This window comes from Cricetulus griseus (genome assembly GCF_003668045.3).
Source record: "Cricetulus griseus strain 17A/GY chromosome 1 unlocalized genomic scaffold, alternate assembly CriGri-PICRH-1.0 chr1_0, whole genome shotgun sequence".
Lineage (NCBI taxonomy): Eukaryota > Metazoa > Chordata > Mammalia > Rodentia > Cricetidae > Cricetulus > Cricetulus griseus.
This window is the reverse complement of record NW_023276806.1, coordinates 50,548,169-50,568,360: the sequence shown is the minus strand read 5'-3', so window position 1 is coordinate 50,568,360 and position 20,192 is coordinate 50,548,169. Positions and strand designations below refer to the sequence as shown.

Here is a 20,192-nt window from a genome sequence, read left to right as displayed (position 1 = left end):
CTACACTTATTATATATGGTCATGAGAAAATGTGTGAATTCTAACAGTATTTGGGGGGAGGGGCTTTATGTAGTCTACATTCTCTAGTGTACTCCTTATATATAAAGTACTAATGGCATTTTTCCACGAATGCTATAGCTCATTTTTACTTTATAAAGGAAATTCAGTATTACTTCAATGGAGTTGTACAATTTCCCTCATGACATCTGATTTTATTTAGGCATATTTACATTGGCCTCAATGTAATTGTAAAATACCTACCAGGTATTTTACTAAATTAATTTTTAGCCGTATTAGGGAACTGAACTCAAGACTTCTGGTATGCTAGGCAAACTTTCTACCACTCAGCTATAGGTCTATCCTAGAATACTTGTAGTCCTGCATCTTGAGCTATCTTGTTCTACAATCATTCTTATTTTCTCTATTTCTCAGTAATTTCTTATAATTCTTTCTTGAAATTCATTTATCTCCTGACTTCATTCCAACAAGAATCCTCCCACGTTGACTGTCCAATTATTTTCTTTCAAAGCCCCTTCCTAAGGTTTCTGTCATTCTTACTGTATTCAGGTATACAGCATCCCTTGCATACATTTTCTGGGTAGAATTTGCCACTTAAATATATTTCTTTTTCTAAAGTGCTTTTCTTCACTTTCCATACAACCTCCAAACAAAACAAAACTGTTGGGAAGTCATTGTAGTATCTGTCCTTTTGTTCATTCCTTGCACCTAGTGAGAGACTATATTCTACAGTGTCTACCTCCGAAGTCTTTCTCCAATCTACCCCGTTTCCTAAAAGAACATTGCCATTGTGTTAGTGTAAGACTCACAGCACCTCATACTAATGATGCTGATTCTTACTAGGGGTCTCTTTGCTTTTGTCACAGTCGACCCTAGTGTACTTTCCATCACATGGCCAGATTGACCTTTCTAAAGGTACTTCTGTTATTTCTCAGCTTTAGGTCTTGCAAAAGTTCCCTGCAGATCTGGATAAAAGCCACATTTTTTGGCAAAGCAGAGAAGGTGAAAAAAGAATTTATTTATGAATCTTTGACAGTCTTATCTCTGCTACTCCCATACAGTAATCTTATGATCCAACCACATGGAACTGCATAGAGTTTCCCAAATACATACTTTATCACAGGAAATTCTAAGACTATAAGATATAAAGTCATAATATCAAACTGTTCCTAAGACTATGTGCTTTATTTTTCCATTTTCATAATTCATTCTCTCTTTCTCTCTTTCTGTGTCTCTCTCTCCCCACACTACATAGTCAGTAGTGTGCATTATTTGAAACAGAAAGAGAAAGCTGAAAGGAACTGGTTGGTAGATAAGGTTAAAAGTTAAATCCAACTGAGATTCAATACACAAATCACCCCTCCCCCTAAATCCAAAGGTCCAAACAACACCCAAAACCTGAGACAATAAGCAATAATAACATGAATGGTGAAATCTAGGTAACAAGTCATGGCATTTCTGAAAACACCAGCATCACTAAAACGTACAACTGAATTAAGGAAAAAAAAAAACAAGAAACAAAAACAAGTGATCTTAGAATTTTTAAAAACATTTTGTGGTTTTACCTAAAGCAGAAAAAGACTATGAAAATATTATTTTAAGACAAAGACATCAAAAATGAAGCAACTATATACATTCAATTACTGCATTAGAATTCTTCAACATTTTCTGAGCATGGATCGTATCATAAATAATTGATGAATACATGTAAAAATTTTCACATGGATATTCATCCCACCTTCAGATAAACCTTAAACATAGACTCTAAATTTCTGTTTTGAAATTACTCAAATTTCTTCTAAAAAATTAGCACTGGAAATATTAGTAACCATTTATTTTATTAAGTTCTATTTAAAAGCTATATAAAAATTTACTCTTATTGTGTTTGCGGCTTTATCTGTCATTTTCAATGGTCCCTAAGTTCTATTTTTAAAAATTTAACAAAAATTGTATGAACTGAGTTTGTGGTGGGCAACTGAATTTCAAAGTAGTCTAGCTTTTTTGACACCTATTAAAACTAATCCTACTGGGGATCAAATAAGTAAGTAAGCAAACAAACAAATAAATAAAACAAGTAGGGATTCAGAGATTAAGCTAAAATGTTTTGTAAGTCATCAGACTATTTTTATTTTGACAGTTCATGAATACAGCCTTTTCTTAATGTTTTTAAATTTATCCCAAACCGAAAGAAAGAATAGGATTTATAAATAATTAATTAAAAACCAGATGGTGGGGACTAGAGAGATGGCTCAGTGGTTAAAAGCACTGACTATTCTTCCAGAGGACCTGGGATAGATTCTCAGCACCCACAAGGTACCTCACAACCATCTCTAACTACATGAGATCTGAATTCATGTGGCACACAGATATATATGCAAGCAAAACATCCATACAGATCAAATAAAAATAAACAAGCCTACCAACAAAAACAAACAAACAAAATCTAGATGGTGAATGCCATCCTTAAGACTAGCTTACTCATTAATGATTATGGAAAAGTATTGATCAACAGGTAGAAACTCTTCATTCAGTCAAAAGACGTTTATGTACTTCATCTTTAAATTCTTAGACCTTTTGTTGTCAGTTAAAAAAAAAGAAGGAAAGAAAAATCTAAATAATATGCTACCAAATTAACTATTTTTGTAGATTTGTAAGTAAAACAGTATAAAATACTAATACTAAAGCCTAAGAAAAGACCTGTTCTTTGCTCTCAAAAACTCATCCTTGTCTTTAGAAAATGTTGATTTTTAATCATGTGATAATATATGGATCGTTGCCAGAAGAGGGTGTCAGATCCGAGGGAGCTGGAGTTACAGGTGCTTCTGGACCACCTGACATGGGTGCTAGGAACTGCACACAGGTCATCTAGAAGAGCAGTGCATACTTTAACCACTGAGCCACCTCCCCAGCTCAGAAACACTGTCTTAAAAAATATTTGTATATGTCAAAATAAAACATGGAGGGGGGAAACAGTAGGATAAAAAATGAATTTGGAAGACCCATGACAATGAGTGTGGGTCCACTGCTTTTTCATTCTACTTCAAAAATGGTGACTGAATGATACAGGGAGACATATGACAAAGAGAAACCAGTTTTAAATAGTTCACTTGGTCAAATATCGACACTTAATATCTTTAAGCAACATTCTTCATATTTGAAAGAAAAGACCAAATTACCATTAAGTATTACTTACATTCCAAATCTCAATGTTCCAGAAACATATGTTTGCCAGTGTGCACAATAGAACATGAATGTCCCAGCAAAACAACAAAAAAACATCCAGTCAGGATTTGTCCCAAGTTGCACTGCAATACAAGTTCCAAGAACCACAAAAACTGCAGAAGAAAAATGAAAATGAAAACTGAATGGCATCAATAACATCATTTGAGCTGAAAATCATTTCAGATAAACTAAAGATAATCTACTTTCAGTTATGTGATATTTATATCTTTTACAACATAATTTCATTTTGTTTTCTAAATCAATTAGCTGAAGCAAAGCTCTCAAAGAAACTAAAACACTTCACCATGTTTCAAGAATTCTCCATACTAGAGGAGTAGTAAAACATTTCAAGGTGCTGGACATGCTACCACAAACATGCCTATCTCAGCACTAGGGAAGCTGAGGTAGGACAGAGTTCAAAGTCAGTCTTAGCCACAATGGAAATAAAAAGCAGGGACTAGAGAGATAGCTCAGCAGTCAAGAGCACATACTGCTCTTGCAAAAGACCCAAGTTTGGTTTCAACACCTATTTTGGGTGGTTCACAACCTGGCTCTAGGGTGTGATTTCCTCTTCTAGCCTCTAAAGGGAACTATGCTGGGGGGGGGGTCTCACATATATACACACCCCCAATTTAAAAACAACACAAACACAGTCCACAAAAAAGCATAAGCGGTTTAAGCACAGAGTCAAAAACAAAAACAAACAAAAACAAGCAACCAACCCAGAGAGCTTCAACAACCAAAGGCACCTACTTGCTTCAGACTAGAAAAGTATCTTTTCTTATCTATCAGCTATCATTATGTGTCATATAAAGGAAAAAAGACTTCCTGTAAGTCTGAAATTAGAACTACAGTGGGAAATGACTTAATTCAAATTACAAAAACAAAACACTTGGCATTCTATAGTTTCCTCATTAAATTCTAATAGTCTTTCAAATTCCCCAACTAGTTTTCATTCACTGCAAAGTTTGAGTTTTCCTTAATCTGACTTACTTAGCTGTTCTTCTTTAAAAAAGCAGGCTACAATCAGGACACAAAAAGTAATGACATTGATATGAAAATCTGGACTCAGATGTAAAACTAGACTTAAAAAAAAATTTAACCACTATGCCATATGATAAAACAGCTGAAGAACTGAATTAAAATAAGGAGGGAAATACTCCTGCTGGGAAGACTAGTTAGTATCATTTTCGGTTGTGATTTTGAGATTGAATTTTGTTATACAATCCAGGCTGGCCTAAAGCTTGCTCCATAGATCACGCTGACCTGATACCTACCCTCTTCCCTGAGCCTCTCAGGTGATGGGACTATTAGGTGTACACACCAATAATGTCCACCTCAATTTCATTTCTAGATTTCTTTTTCTAAAAGTATACTCAAGTATTATTTGAAAAACTCGTAACATACTATAAATACAGACATTATCACTGTGGTGATATCTTATTTGTACAAATAAAGCATGTCTGAAAAACAGAGGGTGGAGTCTGCCACTAGCTAACCGACAGATAGGAAGTGAGATGGCTGGGTGGAGACAGGATGTGAGATTACTGGGCAGGGAAAGGACTATAGGATAGAGAACACAGGAATTTGCTCTTTTCGGCTGGGAAGTTGAGAAGGTAAGGTGGCTGTGGTCTTGCTCCTTCATCCCTCTGGTCTCTCAGCATTCCCCCCTATATCCAACTCCTACTAGAACACGTTACACATCACCTATACTTCTAACTCAACCCACTACCAGTACTTTTCCTTCTAGCCCTTAAAAAAAACCTATATAACAGTGTTTTGATATGTGTTTATGAAAGGGTTACTAAAATTAAGAAAATGAACCTAGTCATTATCTAGTGGAAACATCTAAAATCTACTCCCAAGTAAATTATCAATATACAACACAGTATTATTAACTGTAATCCTCATGCTGTGTGACACATCTCTAGACTTGATCACATCAGTCTTTTGATCCTGGCTCTTATTGCATATTTTTAATTCAAATGTATAATATATTCTTAACTATCCACACTTAGGATTCATTTAAATACAAGGTCATGGCCTACCAGCCACCCACTATTGTACTTTTATCGAAAACCATGAAATATGTGATAATGACAACTATACTCTAATATTTTAAAAAGAAAAGGCCCTCAGCTGCTGATGGCAGTAGAGGGCTTGCCTATCCTAGCATATGGAAGGCCCTGGGTTTGAACCCCAAGCACTAGGAAAAAAAAAAAAAAAAAAAACCAAAAAAAAAAAAATCCTAAGATTTGGGTTAAAAATAAATACAAGTAAGTTTAGGTTCAAAATTGTCCAATAATGCCAACAATGAACAAGCATTAACCAGAACCACAAGTCTCAAAAATCACTGAAATTTAATACAAAATCATGTCTGGGAACTAACTAAATTTATTCCAACACTTATCACATTGTTTCTAACAGCATTCTCAGCATTAAAAAGCAATAATACCTGTTGATAGAGAGTCACAGCCATGATCAAAAAGTTCTCCCAAAGGAGAACTACTATTGGTTCTTCTTGCCTGCTTCCCATCTATAGCATCCAAAGACTGGTAGATGAAAAGGCCACATGCACAAGCAATGTATGCCCAGAGAGGTGCCTGTGAAATAAATGAAAGCAGAAAAACAAGAACACTCAGATATTTTCATTTCCTAGGTCTGGCGAAAATGTTTTTTTTAACAACATATATTTAATTTTCATTTCAATTACATTTACTTTGTGTGTGTACATGAGAGACAAAGAGACAGAGAAGAGAGACAGACAGACAGACAGACAGACAGACAGACAGACAAACAGAGATGGGGGGAGAGGGAGATGGAGAGAGAGGGAGAGATCAGAGGTTCTTATCCAGGAATTGAATACTTAGGTCTTCAGACTGAGGCAACTATGTTTACCCATGAAGCCCATTTTGCCAGTCCAATCAATACCTCTTCATTTTCTAGGGAAACACTCCTGGTTAAAAGCTGTAGGAGATGATTCAAGCACCAAATAATAAACAACTTATTGAAGCTTGAAGTGACTGGGATTGTTAGAAGAGCTAAATTACCTGTTTTTAAAGGTGCTCAAGAAAGTCTCCGTTAACTATAAGTGACCTCATGACTCTGGGTTCCATAACCATGGGGTTCAACCAGTCAAAGTTCTAAAGTATGAAAATCTGCATCTATACCAATTTTTCTTCTTTTCTTAAACAATACCACACATAGCTACTTAAGAGCCTGTCATTGTATTTGGTATCACCAGTAGTCTAGAGATTGTTTCCAGAGTATAGAAGGGCACACGTGGATTGTATGTGCACTCTAGACAATCCTAGAGAAGGTACTCAAGCAGCTGCAGACTTTGATTTCTGTGTGGAATTGATCCTTTAAAATTCCCAAAGGAAAACTGTACTTTCAAGGAGTTTTGAATGAAGGACTATATTGTCTTCTCTAAATTCCTCCCATTATTTAATCAATATACTAGCCTTGTATGGTAACTTGCATTTGGGAGGGGAAAGCAGGAGGATCAGGCATTCATGGTCAACTTTGGCTACAGTTAGCTCACAGCCAGCCTGGGCTTTTTGAGGCCCTGTTTTCATTTTTGTTCTGAAATACGGAATCACATACACAAACTGTATGTAGCCAAATATGGCCTTGAATTCCTTCTGCTTCTGCCTTCCAACTTCTGGGATTACTGGCCTGCAGTACCATCCCTGACCAAAATTTTTCTTATTTTATGAGGCAGGGTCTGATATCCAAGCTGCTGGAATCAAATTTCTAGGTAGCTGAGGCTAGTCTAAACTCCTGCCTCTACTTCCCTCCCATGACCTAGGATTATCATGTGTGTCACCATGCCTGGAAATACTGCCTAAATAAGCAATCCAAACCATGAAAGAACTAGTATTGCATGCCCTCGTTTCATCAGGGAAATACTAGGTCCCACAGTATGGGACACATTTCTCACTTCTAACTGCAGAGATTCTAGCTCCCAATGTGGTGAACATATACTGAGAATGTTAGGGAATAGCCAACAATACAAATATTTTTCACATTTTCTTTATCGAGTAACTTGTTTTTAACATGCTTTTATAATGGTTCATAGAACAACACTATGGCAAAGATGTTCTGGCTTGCGGAGGCCTTGAACATTATTTTTCATATATTTATTATTTCATATAATATTTTTCATTATTTTTAAAGAATACTTTGTCTTTTCTTAGAAAATGAAGCACTGATGGTAATTTAAATGCTGTGTATTTTCCCCATGTCTAGGCACTGAAAAAAATCACCACAGTATTTTCTTAGATAGTAACTGTCAAGTTACACTGTATTAATACTCAAGAGTTGTAAATTATTCAGTATATTCTATACTGGAAAGGCATTTTTCCCTGCTAGAGATCTATTTATAACTTAGTTATTAAACAATAATGATCTTCTTTTAAACATTTTCTTGGTGCTTCACACTTTTAGAACACTGAAGCTATTAAAAGGACCACATAGTACATACTTCTCTGAATCCAGAGGTACAAATGCTGAAGGCAATATATGATTAGTAAACACACCGAAATAGCCAAAGAACCCTTTGTGACGAAGGATACTCCTCTTTGGACTCAAGTTTAAGGCTCCTTCTTCCTGAAAGACTCATCATCCTATCAGTTTTACTGTCCCAGCAGGGTAGCCATTAGCCATGTGTAAATATTTTGGTTTAAATTAAGTATACTTAAATAAAAACAATTTAGCTCTCTAGCTATACTTTCAAATGTTCAACAGTGAAATGGCTTACAAGCATCCTAGCCACACAAAGAACACCCCAGCACTACAGAGATGCTACTGAACAGCTCTGCTTTGGAGAACTAAAACCATACATAGGACCTTCTAACAGCCTACATAGGATTTTAATGAGCTAGAGTGTTATTATGAAAACAGAGATGATTTCAACTATTAGTGTACATACAATGTCAGGAAAGAGCAAAATAACAATTATATACAAGAAAAAAAAAAGACCAGTTTCCCTGGTTTTTATGTTTTCCTTTCTTTCTGTAAACCTGTAAAAATATCTAATATTTAATTACTTTTTCCTCATTACCATTATTTTACAGCTCTCAGGTATTTTTAATTTTAAAGATAGCCTCCTATTCCAGGTGTGGACTCAGCTAAACTAAAAGCCAGGTGAAGGAAGGAACACATATATCAGTCAACTATCATTAACTCAAATATGTAGGTAAGGAAGCTGGTTGACAAAATCTGAGAGAAATACAAGGATAGTGAGGAAAGGTAGGTGTGGTGGTTAATCTTCATTGTCAAATGACTGGACTTAGAATCACTCTGGAAACACATCCTTGGATGTATCTATGAAACTGTTTCTAAAAGTGTTAACTGAGGAGGGTAGACCAGATAGCCCCTGGATATGGGTGGCTTCATACCATGCACTAGGAACCCGGACTGAGAAGGAAAGTGAAGGAAGGTAGCTGAGCCAAAGCATTCATCTTTTTCTGCTTCCTGGCTGCAGATCCAATGTGAACAGCTGCCTCATACTCCTGCCACCACTGCCTTCCCTGCCACTTTAGTGAGCCAAAATAAATCCTTTGGCTGTTTTTGTCAGACACTTTGTCACTGCATTCAGAAAAGTAATTAATACAGTAGATAGAGAGGAAGATTTTTACTTTTCCTTTTTATATCTTTTTTTGGAATTTCTTTATATAATAATTTCTCTTCTGTTTTGAATGGCAACAGAAACTAACTGTGCAGAGATATTGTGAATGTGGTATTTTAGTTTTCATTTTTCTATGTTAAAGATTGAACAACTTGTTTTAGTGAGTTAAATCAAAAGCACAAAATAACAAAAACAAGTAACAGAAAAACCTCATGGTTCTATAACCCCCCAAAAATGTTTAAATTCAACAAGTCTTGTGATTGGAACTGACAAATGTTCTTACTCCACAGCCCAGGATGAGCTGGAAATGGAGACCCTCCTGCCTTAACCTCTCAAATGCTGGGATTACAAGCACCAGCATCCTCTACAAATCAGATGTCCTCCTCTTCTTTCTGCTCTTATAGCATTGCCAGCAACTTAATAAAACTCAGTAGCTACAGGACAGCTCAATTTTAATTTTCATGTGTATAAAACAGGCAATACTAATTTCCTTTATCTGTCTTACATGACAAGAGCAACTCAAACATACTACATACATAAAGGTGCAAGAGTAAACACAACATTAGTTTATGGTCCTAAAACCTTTCCCAGCACTTGGAAGACATGGGCATGGGGACTGAGACTACTCAAAACCAACCTGGTATATATACACAGTGAGGTAAACAAAGTGAGGTGCTATCTCAAAAACAAAAAAATGTTGTTTTAAAGAAGACTTATTTAATTGCTTTTAATTATGGGTATGTATATGTGTCTATGTGTGGGTATATGTACGTTAGTGCGAGTGCCTATGGAAGACAGAATATAATGTTGGATCCCCTGGAACTGGAGTAACAGGTGGTTGTAAGTTGCCAGATTTGGGTGGGAAGAGCCTAACTATGAAAGAGTAATATGTCTTAACCACTGAGCTATCTCTCTAGCCCAAAAATGTAAAGTTAAAAAAACATCAATAAAACAAGCCTAGTAGCCTTACTTGTAATCACAGTTTAGAAGATTCTGTCTCAAAAAACAAACAACAACAAAACCCAAAACCAGCAACAAAAGAAACAAAATCTAAGCTACTAAGTTGGTAAAATTTAAGTACTTTAGATCAAACAGATCAAGGGGATATTTTGGTATTCCATTTACAGAAGTTGCCATCTGTACCTGAAAATTTGAAAAAGATTAATTTATTTTCTTTATCCATCTACGAGGAGTTTCCTTTTCCTAACAAAAATCAAATCCAGCTAAACCATTCAAATAATGAACTTCATTTCTATTAGAAAGATTGGTATCTACATGCAGAAGGTTTGGAGGAAAGAAAAGGGAGAAATCATATAATTATGTTATAAACTAAAATAAAAAAGAATTATTAAAAACCAAAAAGTTTTTAAAAATCTTCAGCTTAAAAATGTACAGAACATTCATAACACATGTACACAAAACTTCACCATCACTACTGGTAAAAGACAAAAAAGAATCAAATAAAACCAACTGAAATTTTTCTGGGTGCTAAATTATAATACATTTGATTTTAAAATATGAAAAAATATAACACAAAAAATTTAATAGGGACTTGGATGTTTATTCTACAAATTTTGTATCATGGAAGAAATCAGGAATGGGAGGGAGTTGTAGGAAAGAAAGTCATATAGTTAATCTCTTTGACCAAAGGAAACAATACTAAGCTTCTATTTCCTGAGCCCTGTATGCTGGACATTCTGAATACATTAATTCTCACAATACTACAAACCAGATTTAGTCACAGGGTTTTTGTATCTTACTGACAGTCTCAGAGATGACAGACCTATCACAGAACATCCATGACCTATTTTAATGTATTTTGAGCTGACTCTAACTCTATCATACAGTTTTGAAGGCAATCACCCCTCCACGCAAAAACACAGAAAGATTGCTCAAGTCATTTTCCACCTCAAGTCTACCTCACAATCCTGAAAACATCCCTGTGATCAGAGTATTTCCCATTCAGTACTCAAACAAATCCAAATCACTTAAGGAAACTGTGTAAAAAAAGTATCACAGGGAACCATAGTTACCTAGTACATTCTGTGGTGTTCAATAAATGCTTCATGCTTGAGTCACTCTTAAAACTTCCCTTACCTCCTGATCCTCTTCCTTGATCTGGCTTAGCATTACTAGAATTCTTCCACTGCAATCAACAACCTACCTGCTGTTTCTTTTAAGGATCCATAATCTAGACCAATTTAGGAGTCCAGGTACCCAACAAGAAACAGCTCAAAAGTCATGTGATGTCATTATATACAACTGTATTGATTTTTGCTCTCTAAGTATCCTGACTGAGATACAGCAAGCTATTTGGGAAAATGAGCCAGATATGGTGGTGTGTGCTTTTAAACTCACACAGAAGACTAAGTTATAGAGTCTGGAGGTAGCCTGAGTTTTAGAGAAAAATTCTGTCTTTAAAAAAGGAAATACTAGAAATACATTCACACACTCTGCATGAACCATTTTGGCATAATAAAAGAAGAATTAAAAGGGGGGGGAAAGGACCTATGTGGAACAAATGTCCAGGTCAGGCTTTCTATGAAATGACACTTGCTTCCAACTCAAGATCTTTCTGTCTCAGCCTCCTTAGTGCTGGGTCACAGGTATCTGACACCATACCCGACTGAGAAAAACACTTTCAAAAGACTTGTTTTTAGTCATGCCATCTAAAACACCCTTTGAGTTTCTGATAAGCAACAGTAGTATACAAAGTAGGAAGGACTTACATAATTCATTAAAGTATGATAGGATAGAGACAGTTAACAAATAGCAGAGAGAATATTTTGTGTTTATATAAAATGACCCAGAAATCCCAACTAAAATGTTTATGGACAAATGTTACTGTTGTTAAGGCATTACCTGCTCTGTAGCTGTAGGGCAGTAGAAGACTAATAAAATAGTTGTACAGATATTTATTGATAGTCCAATGATGGTGATGAGATTTGGGGCAATCCATGAAGGTACTCTTCTAACTAGCCATTCCCAGTATCCTTGCATTAAGGGCTCAAGCAGGGACCTTCCAGCACTCTGATATCTGTGTTCTTCTAGCCGTTTTAATTGGTGTCTTGACAGTGGTGGTGTTGGTAACTGAAACAATTTATTTAATATACACCCTGTAGTACTCATATGCCCAAAGCCCACGGGGGACTCTGGGTGAGAATCTCCACATCGTTTCCTTGTTGACCGATGGCCACTCATGGATCTTGGTTTTCTTTTACTTGGAGATAATGATTTATCTTGGTTGGTATTCTTCTGTGTAGCTCTTTACCTGAGGGGCAAAGGAAGATACATTTGTCAGTTGCTACAAATGTGTGTGTGTGTGTGTGTGTGTGTGTGTATCTCCAGTAAATTAAAAAAAAAAAAAAGCCTAACAGAGGTAACAGCAAACAGAAAGCCCACCTAGGGAACCTAGTTTTAGTTCTACCTCATACTAGTAAGTATATAAACTTCATTTAAGTGAAACTATAGGACTTTAATAGTCATATACTTCCATACCTTACAGCTTATCTCATTCTACAGTTCACAGTCCATCTTATACTGCTTCAGTTAACAATGGGATCAAATGTTGGAAACAGTCTAATCACTTTGTACACAGATGTACATATATGTACACATGTATGTATAGAAAATGAGATGATAAACTAGCAAGTTAGTATTAACATTACACATTACACGAATAACTTAGCTGAAATGATTTTTTACATGTGTGTTTGTGATACTGAGGATTATACAAGACCTTGCACATGTTAAGCAAGTGACTTACCACTGAGTTACAACGCCATCCTCTTAAACTACATTTTTTTCCAATTTTTTTTACTTGAATTAGAAACAGGATTGTTTTACATGACAATCCCAGTTCCCTCTCCCTCCTGTCCTCCCCTACCCCCCCCAACTAAAACCTTATCTGTCACATATCTTCACCTCCTGGATGGTGAGGCCTTCCACAGGGTGTCATCAGAGTCTTTCGTATCCTTTGGGATAGGGCCTAGGCCCACCCCCATGTGTCTTTGCTCAGGGTGTATTCCTCTATATGGAATGGGCTCCCAAAGTCCACACCTATGCTAGGGATAAATACTGTGCTTCTACAGAAGGTCCCATAGATCTCTGAGGTTTCCTCACAGAAACCCATGTTCCTGGGGTCTGGATCAGTCCCATGCTGGTATTCCGGCTATTAGACTGGGGAGCAAGTGTTCCCTGATGTTCAGGTCAGCTGTTTCTGTGGGTTTCTTCAGATCGTATAAATCTTTTGCCTTTTAAACTACATTTTTATTTAATGATAATAGATAATATTTATTAAGCATCTATACCCCAAAGTAAAAATCCTTTATAAATTAATTAATTTCATCCTCATAGAAAATCTAGGAGGGTGGGGATGTGTGCTAATTATCCTAATTTTTACAGGAAAAAGAAGCTAATGTACAGAGACTAACATGTTCACATAGCTATTAAGTGATGGTCAAGCAAAAACAGGGTTACCATTAAAGCTAAATCAAAAGATAAAACTTTCAATGGTGGAAAGGGATATAGAAGGCATTACAGGTGATACTGTAAACAGAAACAAACATTTTGAGAACAGCACTATACACATGTAGCAGCAGGGTGATCTGAGGAAGTGAAGTAGTAAGAAAACAAAGGTAAGTAGACTAAGTGACAGCCATAAGGACCTTTGAGTACTTATTCCCTGGAGTGCTGCACTTGAATTAGAAAGGACTAGAGAAAACATAATTATTGTAATTAACCATGTAAGAAAATAATTATAGGAATCTTAACAAGATTAATAGGATAGTTATATATTAATCCTAATGGACAAAACAGAAAGAACAATTAAAATTAGCACATAATCTTGATGGGTTTAGTGATGAGGGTTTATAGTAAGAAGATAAAAATGTTAATACAAATGACAGTCAAGTCTACTAGTAATTTATATTTAGAAGGAAGAATCAGCAGAAAAGTTCTTAAGGATTCAATATAAGAGCTAAAAAAGGAAAAGCAGCAAGAGATTCATGCTTGGGAAGGGGTAGCTTGTGAAGTTTCTAACTTGTCATCTTTCAGAGTGAGGGGTGAAAGAGGAACTAGTGACAATGGCAGCAAAGGAAGGAATACATGCAGCCTTCCTTTTCAAAGTGCTAGGTATTAAACCCAGAGCCTTCTACTTGATAAGCACCCTTTATGTTGCTGAGAGTATACTCTCAACCTAACTATTTTTTTAAATGGTGTCTCATGACTCTGGTGCAATCATGGCATGAATGTTGTAGTAGTAACCAACCACTCTCTGATTGGATTTAAGGTCTACTTCATCAGATGACACTTAGGCCTGATACTAGGGTGGTCAAGTACCTGAGACAAGATAGGCCATAGGCACAAGAAAAAAACACTATTGTTCTGCTAAAGGAGCATATGCATGAGATGACTCTCAATGACATTCTGCTATATTCATAGATCAGTACCTTGCTCAGCCATCATCAGAGAAGCATCTTGAATAGATGGAAGCTAACACAGAGACTGACAATTGAACACGTGCAGGGAATGAGAGACTTTGGAGCACTCGGTCCTAAACGGGATGCCTTCATCAAACCCTTCCCCTTAGCTTAGGGATCTATGTGGAAGAGGAGGCAGAAGACTTGTAAGAGTCAAAGGATTTCCTTGGATTATTCCAAGGAAAACAATGTCCTCTAGGTACAACAGTACTGATGTACATAGGAATAAACAGTGAACATGGCAGCATAGGCAGGGCCTGTACAGGTTCAATCCTGATGGGGTTCCAGCAATGAAAAGGGGAAGTGGACATGGAGTCCCATGCCTAACCAAGAAGCTATCTGCAAAGGAAAAATCAGTTTTCTCCAATGGAGTCTCACTAGGTATATTAACCAGACTTCAGAGCAGGGCCGTGAAAAATTGGCCAACACAAAATGAATGGTATTTTTGTAGACTTTTAGTCTAATTTTGCTTTGTTTGGGCTTCTTCCTTTTTTTTTTTTTTGGTCATATTGATCTGCTTGTATATTTTGGATTCTGATTTCATGTTTTTGTGGGTTTTATTAATTTATAGATTGATTTAGTGTGAATTTGTGTTTTTGTCTTTTAGAGAGAAAGAACGGGCCTAGAGTTGGGTGGGTGGGGAGGATCTGGGAGGAGTCAGGGAGGGGAAAAATGTGATACAAATATATTATATTAAAATATTTTTTCAACAAAAAGATAGTACCTTGTTATATTTGCCTAGGTTGGTTGGCTTTGAATATCTGTACGCATACTTTCTTGCCTCAGCCTCCAAAGTAGCTGGGACCACAGGTGTATGCCATTATGTCTAGTTGATACACAAAGCTTTTTTGTTTGAGATATTTTCAGTGAAATCAAAAGACTGTAGTTCAGGTGAGAGATGTGATTTCACTTAGAGCCAAAGTCTGATACTAGAAAACAGAAAGTTCTTAAAGGGATTAAATATGGAGAAAAAAGGAAAAGAATAAAGAATCTTGTGAGGAACCCATCATTACCGAACAGGGGGAGCAGAACACAAGAAGATTAACAACAAAACCAAGTAAGGATAATTTTGATAGAACTAAAACAGCAGTGGCAAAAAACCAACTGGACCTACCAAGAGGTATATTGTGATGATCTGGTTTAAAACTATCCAGGAAGCAATATGATGTTTCCAGAAACAGTGCACTATGGGAGTTTATAATGTGATCCAGAATCTCAGGTATCTTAATAGAGGAACTAACTAGTCAGTTCACCTCCCCATCCCCCTTTCTTCAGCAGGATCCAGTTTATTCTGCTTTGGCTGAGAGCAGTAGGGGCTGCCTTATAACGGGTTAGAGAAATCGACTGAGGGTTGAAGGTGGGTTGTAGCACAGACTGGAAGGACACCCTTGCCCTAGATACAATGTTATTGTCACATATAGTCCGGGGTCTCTCTTCCATCTCCATATATATATATTCATGCCCCAAGCTTTAATGTTATTTATGTGTCTAAAACCTAATCATGTTTCTCCCATTTTTCAGTTCAGAAAAAACAGTTAAGCAAATTTCAAAAAGAAATCTCTACAGAATAAATAGAGATGCAACTTAAACAACTGGGGTGGTGCACAACAGCAATGTTTTAATAATGCTAAAACAAAACTATATTATCACTTTAGATTGAAAGACAGACTAACAATCATCAAGCTCCTAGCTTTAGAGTAGTTAAATTTATTTCTTTATTCTCCCTCCTTTCATATTTTGAGATGGGATATCACTCTGATGCTCAGGCTGACCTAGAATTTGCTAGGTAGTCCAAGCTGACCTGGAACTTTCAATCTGGCAGCTTCAGCCTCCTAAGTGTTAGTATTATAGGCATCTGTCATCATGTTTGGCTGCAGTGGCCAATTTTTCCATAGTTAAACTGGATGATATATATATTTGGCAATCTATAGTCCACTCTTAGGGAATTCCACTTGAAAGGAAAACAACAGTTTAGTCAGCTCCATTATTATTTTGTCGACCTAGTGTATTTTATTCTCATTTATCTTGTTTTTTGTCTTTTAAAGGCAGTACAGAGGCTACTAGTCTATTTTAGCACTAAACAGCTAAAAGCAACTGATCCTAATGGTTTTAAGTTTAAGCATTTGGCAGGACTAGCTGACAAACTGATAGGACTAGCTGACAAACTGATACTTCTGAATTTTTTCCCTCATGACCTAATTTCTTTTAACCGTTTATTGTTCACTTAAAAAAGTACATTTTGACAAATTGTTTCTCCTCTAGTCATTATGTAAGTCATACATTTTTAAAAGGCAATGAGTTTTTGAACATCTCAATTTGGCAACATTGTCTCTAAAGCTACTAATAACAGCACTGTAAATGTGAATCCAGGCATAAGTAGCCCCTGTCATACTGCTTCCTTTCAACTCACACCAATAGCCAGAGAGGTTGCTGACACTGCTCCAGGTCATCTCCACCTTTCCTTCCACAATCCCAGGGGAGAGTGGCTACTGCCAATGGGAAAACAACGAACCACGAGTTTCTGAATTTCACCAAATTAAAAGTTAATGTATGTTAAGGGATCAGACAACTGCAAAAGTAAGCCTAGGAGAGGAAGATAAAGAACATGATAATGGAAATTGAGAAGACATTACAAATATTAACAAAAGTTATCAGGACTGCTTGAAACTTTTGTGTGAAGTCAGGCCTGTGCCCGAAAAGGTATGCAGAAAGTATCATTTCTTGTTTCATAAGAATTTAAAATTGTAATAAAAGCAAAACCCCAGCAAAGTAAGTTATTGCTGATTAGCCTGGAAATAACCAGTCAAAGTAGTGTTTCCAAGAGCAAAGTTCTAAGTTCCAAACACATCTACCATGTGAGTATACTGATCAAGACACATATGGTCTAAGCTCTCACACCCAGCCCGTACGAAAACCTGTTAAGCAAGCAGTAACACTACAACATATGACAGACATACAGCAAATAAAGTGCCGAGGCAGAAAAGATTGTGTAAGTACACGTTTTAAATAGTGGTGGAAGTCAGCAAAAAGGAGCTTTATACCCAGCTCAGAGGAAAAGAAGGAACTAGGTACTTTAAGAGCAGGACAAAGAATAGTCCAAGAAACGAGGAATGAGGGGGTCGAGTGTACCTTGTTCAGGTACCCAAGAGATCACAAAGGCAGGAAAAAAAAAGGAAATCATACAGGAAAATGAAGTCTAAAGCATCGATGACTGAAGAGGTTCAGAAGCTATTGTTAACTATTATGATTTTACTCTGATTTAATGGAAAACTACCAATGAACTTGTAACAAAACCTAAATTTTCAGAGTACAGCCTGTTAACTGAGAACTGCAACCGTTCCACTTGTACTCAGTAAACACCCTCCCTCGGTTACAACCTGGCTCTAGTGCTTTCATGTAGCCCTTATCTCACTTTGAAAGTTTTCTGTTTGTAGAGCTGTGTTTTGTCTTCACCCCTACAATGCTCTCCAAGTCGGATGACTATGGGGCCATTTCTGTCTTAACATTCTTTCCCCTACAATCTTATACTATAGTTGACACTAAAAAGAAAAACAGTACTTACTGAATATCATTTTTCTAGTACTTAATGAGCGCTTGGTTGTTCTAGGCCTAGAAAGATATGCCATCTACACTCTCAAGAAATGCAAAGGCTGTGTGAGTGGGGGGGGGGAGGGGGTGAGTGGATCTTATCCTCAACTAGCTTATATCATGTGCCAGGCAATAAACTTTTGGGAAGCATAAAAGGGACATTATCTGAGAAAGCATTTTCCTTGTGTAGGCATGGATAAATATGTTTAAAAAAAGAAATGTACTTAATGAATACATTTACTAAAATCAATCACTTTATAGGTTTTCAAGACTCTCCTGTAGAACACACAGCAGCATCCTAACCACCTTATCCGTGTAATGGATAAGAGGAGCATTTGATAAATATCACATTTAAAACAACAAAAGCAGAAACAGAAAACTCAACTGCTGAGCAGACTGTAAGTTAAACTTACACAATATCCAACTTAAGTGAAATTCTAGAACTTCTCTTCCTCCCCCCATGCTTATGGGTGCCAAGTGTTTATCTGCACTGATTCAGCAGTACGTTTACAAGCTTTTCAGGGAACTCCAGCTTGCCCACCTCTGCCACTAAAGTAAAATACTAATAGCTGAGAAGATTGGGAAGAGTACCCTAGATCAAAGGACAAAGGATAATAGCTGAGAAGATTGGGAAGAGTACCCTAGATCAAAGGACAAAGGAAAGAGAAAGAAAAACAGGAGCATAAGAGAAAACAGGTTCACAAGATTAAACTCAGCATTATTTAACAAATTATTTATTTGTTTTGTATCTTCTGTATTTTTATGTATCATAAAATTATTATGTTTAACATTTAACAAATGGTACATAAAACAAGTTTGGGGGGAAGCCTTTTCTGTACACTTGGAAGCAAATGGTCCTGTGTAACACAACTTAGATCAGTGTTTTGCTAAAGTGAAATCTTGTGTTCCCTAAGAATGGAAATAACAGCAGGGAGATGGTGGCATACACCTTTAATCCCAGCACTCCGGTGGCTGAGGCAGGTGGATCTCTGAGTTCGAGGCCAGCCTGGTCTACAAATCAAGTTCCAGGAAAGCCAGGTCTGGTACACAAAGAAACCCTGTCTGGAAAAACCAACAAGGGGGTAGGGTAGGGTAGGGGCTGGAGTCTCATTCATTTTTCTGTTCTCTTTTAAAAAGAATTAAGCATGACCCTCAAAATAAACACCAGTACCATTTCTAGCCAGTTTAAAGAGCAATATATGTGGCCTAGAAAAGAAAGTTCTATGCAATAAAATGTAACTGGTGGTAATGTGAGAGGAAGATTTACCTAATACGTCTTACAAGAAAGGATTGTAATGACAAGTTGTACAGGGAATTTAGAGTTTCTCAGCATAGAATAAATATAAAGCAAAATGATTTTATAACTCCAAATTTCTGTAAGTCTTCGAACGCCAATAGTCTTAAATTGGTAATGCTTCAAATGTCGTGGAGAGTTTATCTGGAGTTTGAACCAGTCAATTCAATACACACGTATTTGAACACATTATTGATGGTTCTAAAGTAGGAAGGAAACATTCTAACTTCTTACGGATAAATAACTACTTACGGATAAAGCCCTTGTACCTGTTGAAAAGCAACTACGGATTGTTGCCTGGTGAGTTAAGAGTTTTAGCAAAACCATATATTCAGCAGCAATGATACAACATGGCAAAACCTGGTAACAAAATGCCAAGCATCGAAATGGAAAAAAAAAAAAAAAATCAAACTCCGTAAAACGCAAGGCTTGAGGTTCAGCCAAGCTTTCCTGGGAGCACAGGCAAACCCAGGCAATCTCCTTCTAAGAAAACGACCGAAATAAACTCTAGCTGGCAATCTCTGAGCTTGTCAATATGGGCTGAAATTTCTAGAAAAGTTGCTGAACAAGAAACGTGGCCCAAGCCGGGAAACATCACCACGGACTTCCAAAGGGAAGGCAACGACCGCACAGGATGCTGCACGGTTCGTGGACTTGGCGACACCGGGCCAGGAGGGTGTGGACCTGCCAGGCAAGGTCGGTTCCGCGCGGCCAGCGCCCCGGCCCTTTGCTCGCCCCGGGCCGCCCTGGGGTGCTGCCTCCCGCGACCCCACGGCTCGCTAACCGCGCAGGCGCCCCTCCACCTCCGACTCCTGAGCCCTCAGGACCGCCAGCGTCGCCCCTCGCCCTCCCCACAACCCCGCGCGCGAGGCCACCGGGCGCCAGCAAGGACGGCGTTCGCCTCAACTAGTCCGTCAGCAGCCACCCGGCTATGTCCAGCCCAGAGCCTCCTGCTCTC

General features: G+C 37.3%; 1 protein-coding gene across 2 annotated transcripts in view; it reads right to left on the bottom strand.

The window, feature by feature from the left end:
- Positions 1 to 20,192, bottom strand: part of Cept1 (choline/ethanolamine phosphotransferase 1) — a 42,269-nt gene that overhangs the window by 21,854 nt on the left and 223 nt on the right. The window contains exons 1-4 of one of the 2 annotated variants that reach the window (XM_027395427.2): positions 16,763 to 16,784; positions 11,735 to 12,143; positions 5,696 to 5,843; positions 3,212 to 3,353 (exon numbers count right to left, since the gene is read on the bottom strand). In XM_027395427.2, the coding sequence (XP_027251228.1) occupies positions 3,212 to 3,353; positions 5,696 to 5,843; positions 11,735 to 12,073 (629 nt within the window). In that variant the 5' untranslated portion in view covers positions 12,074 to 12,143; positions 16,763 to 16,784. Of the gene's footprint in view, positions 1 to 3,211; positions 3,354 to 5,695; positions 5,844 to 11,734; positions 12,144 to 16,762; positions 16,785 to 20,192 lie in introns of those variants that run through there. The other variant, XM_027395426.2, reaches the window with a different exon arrangement.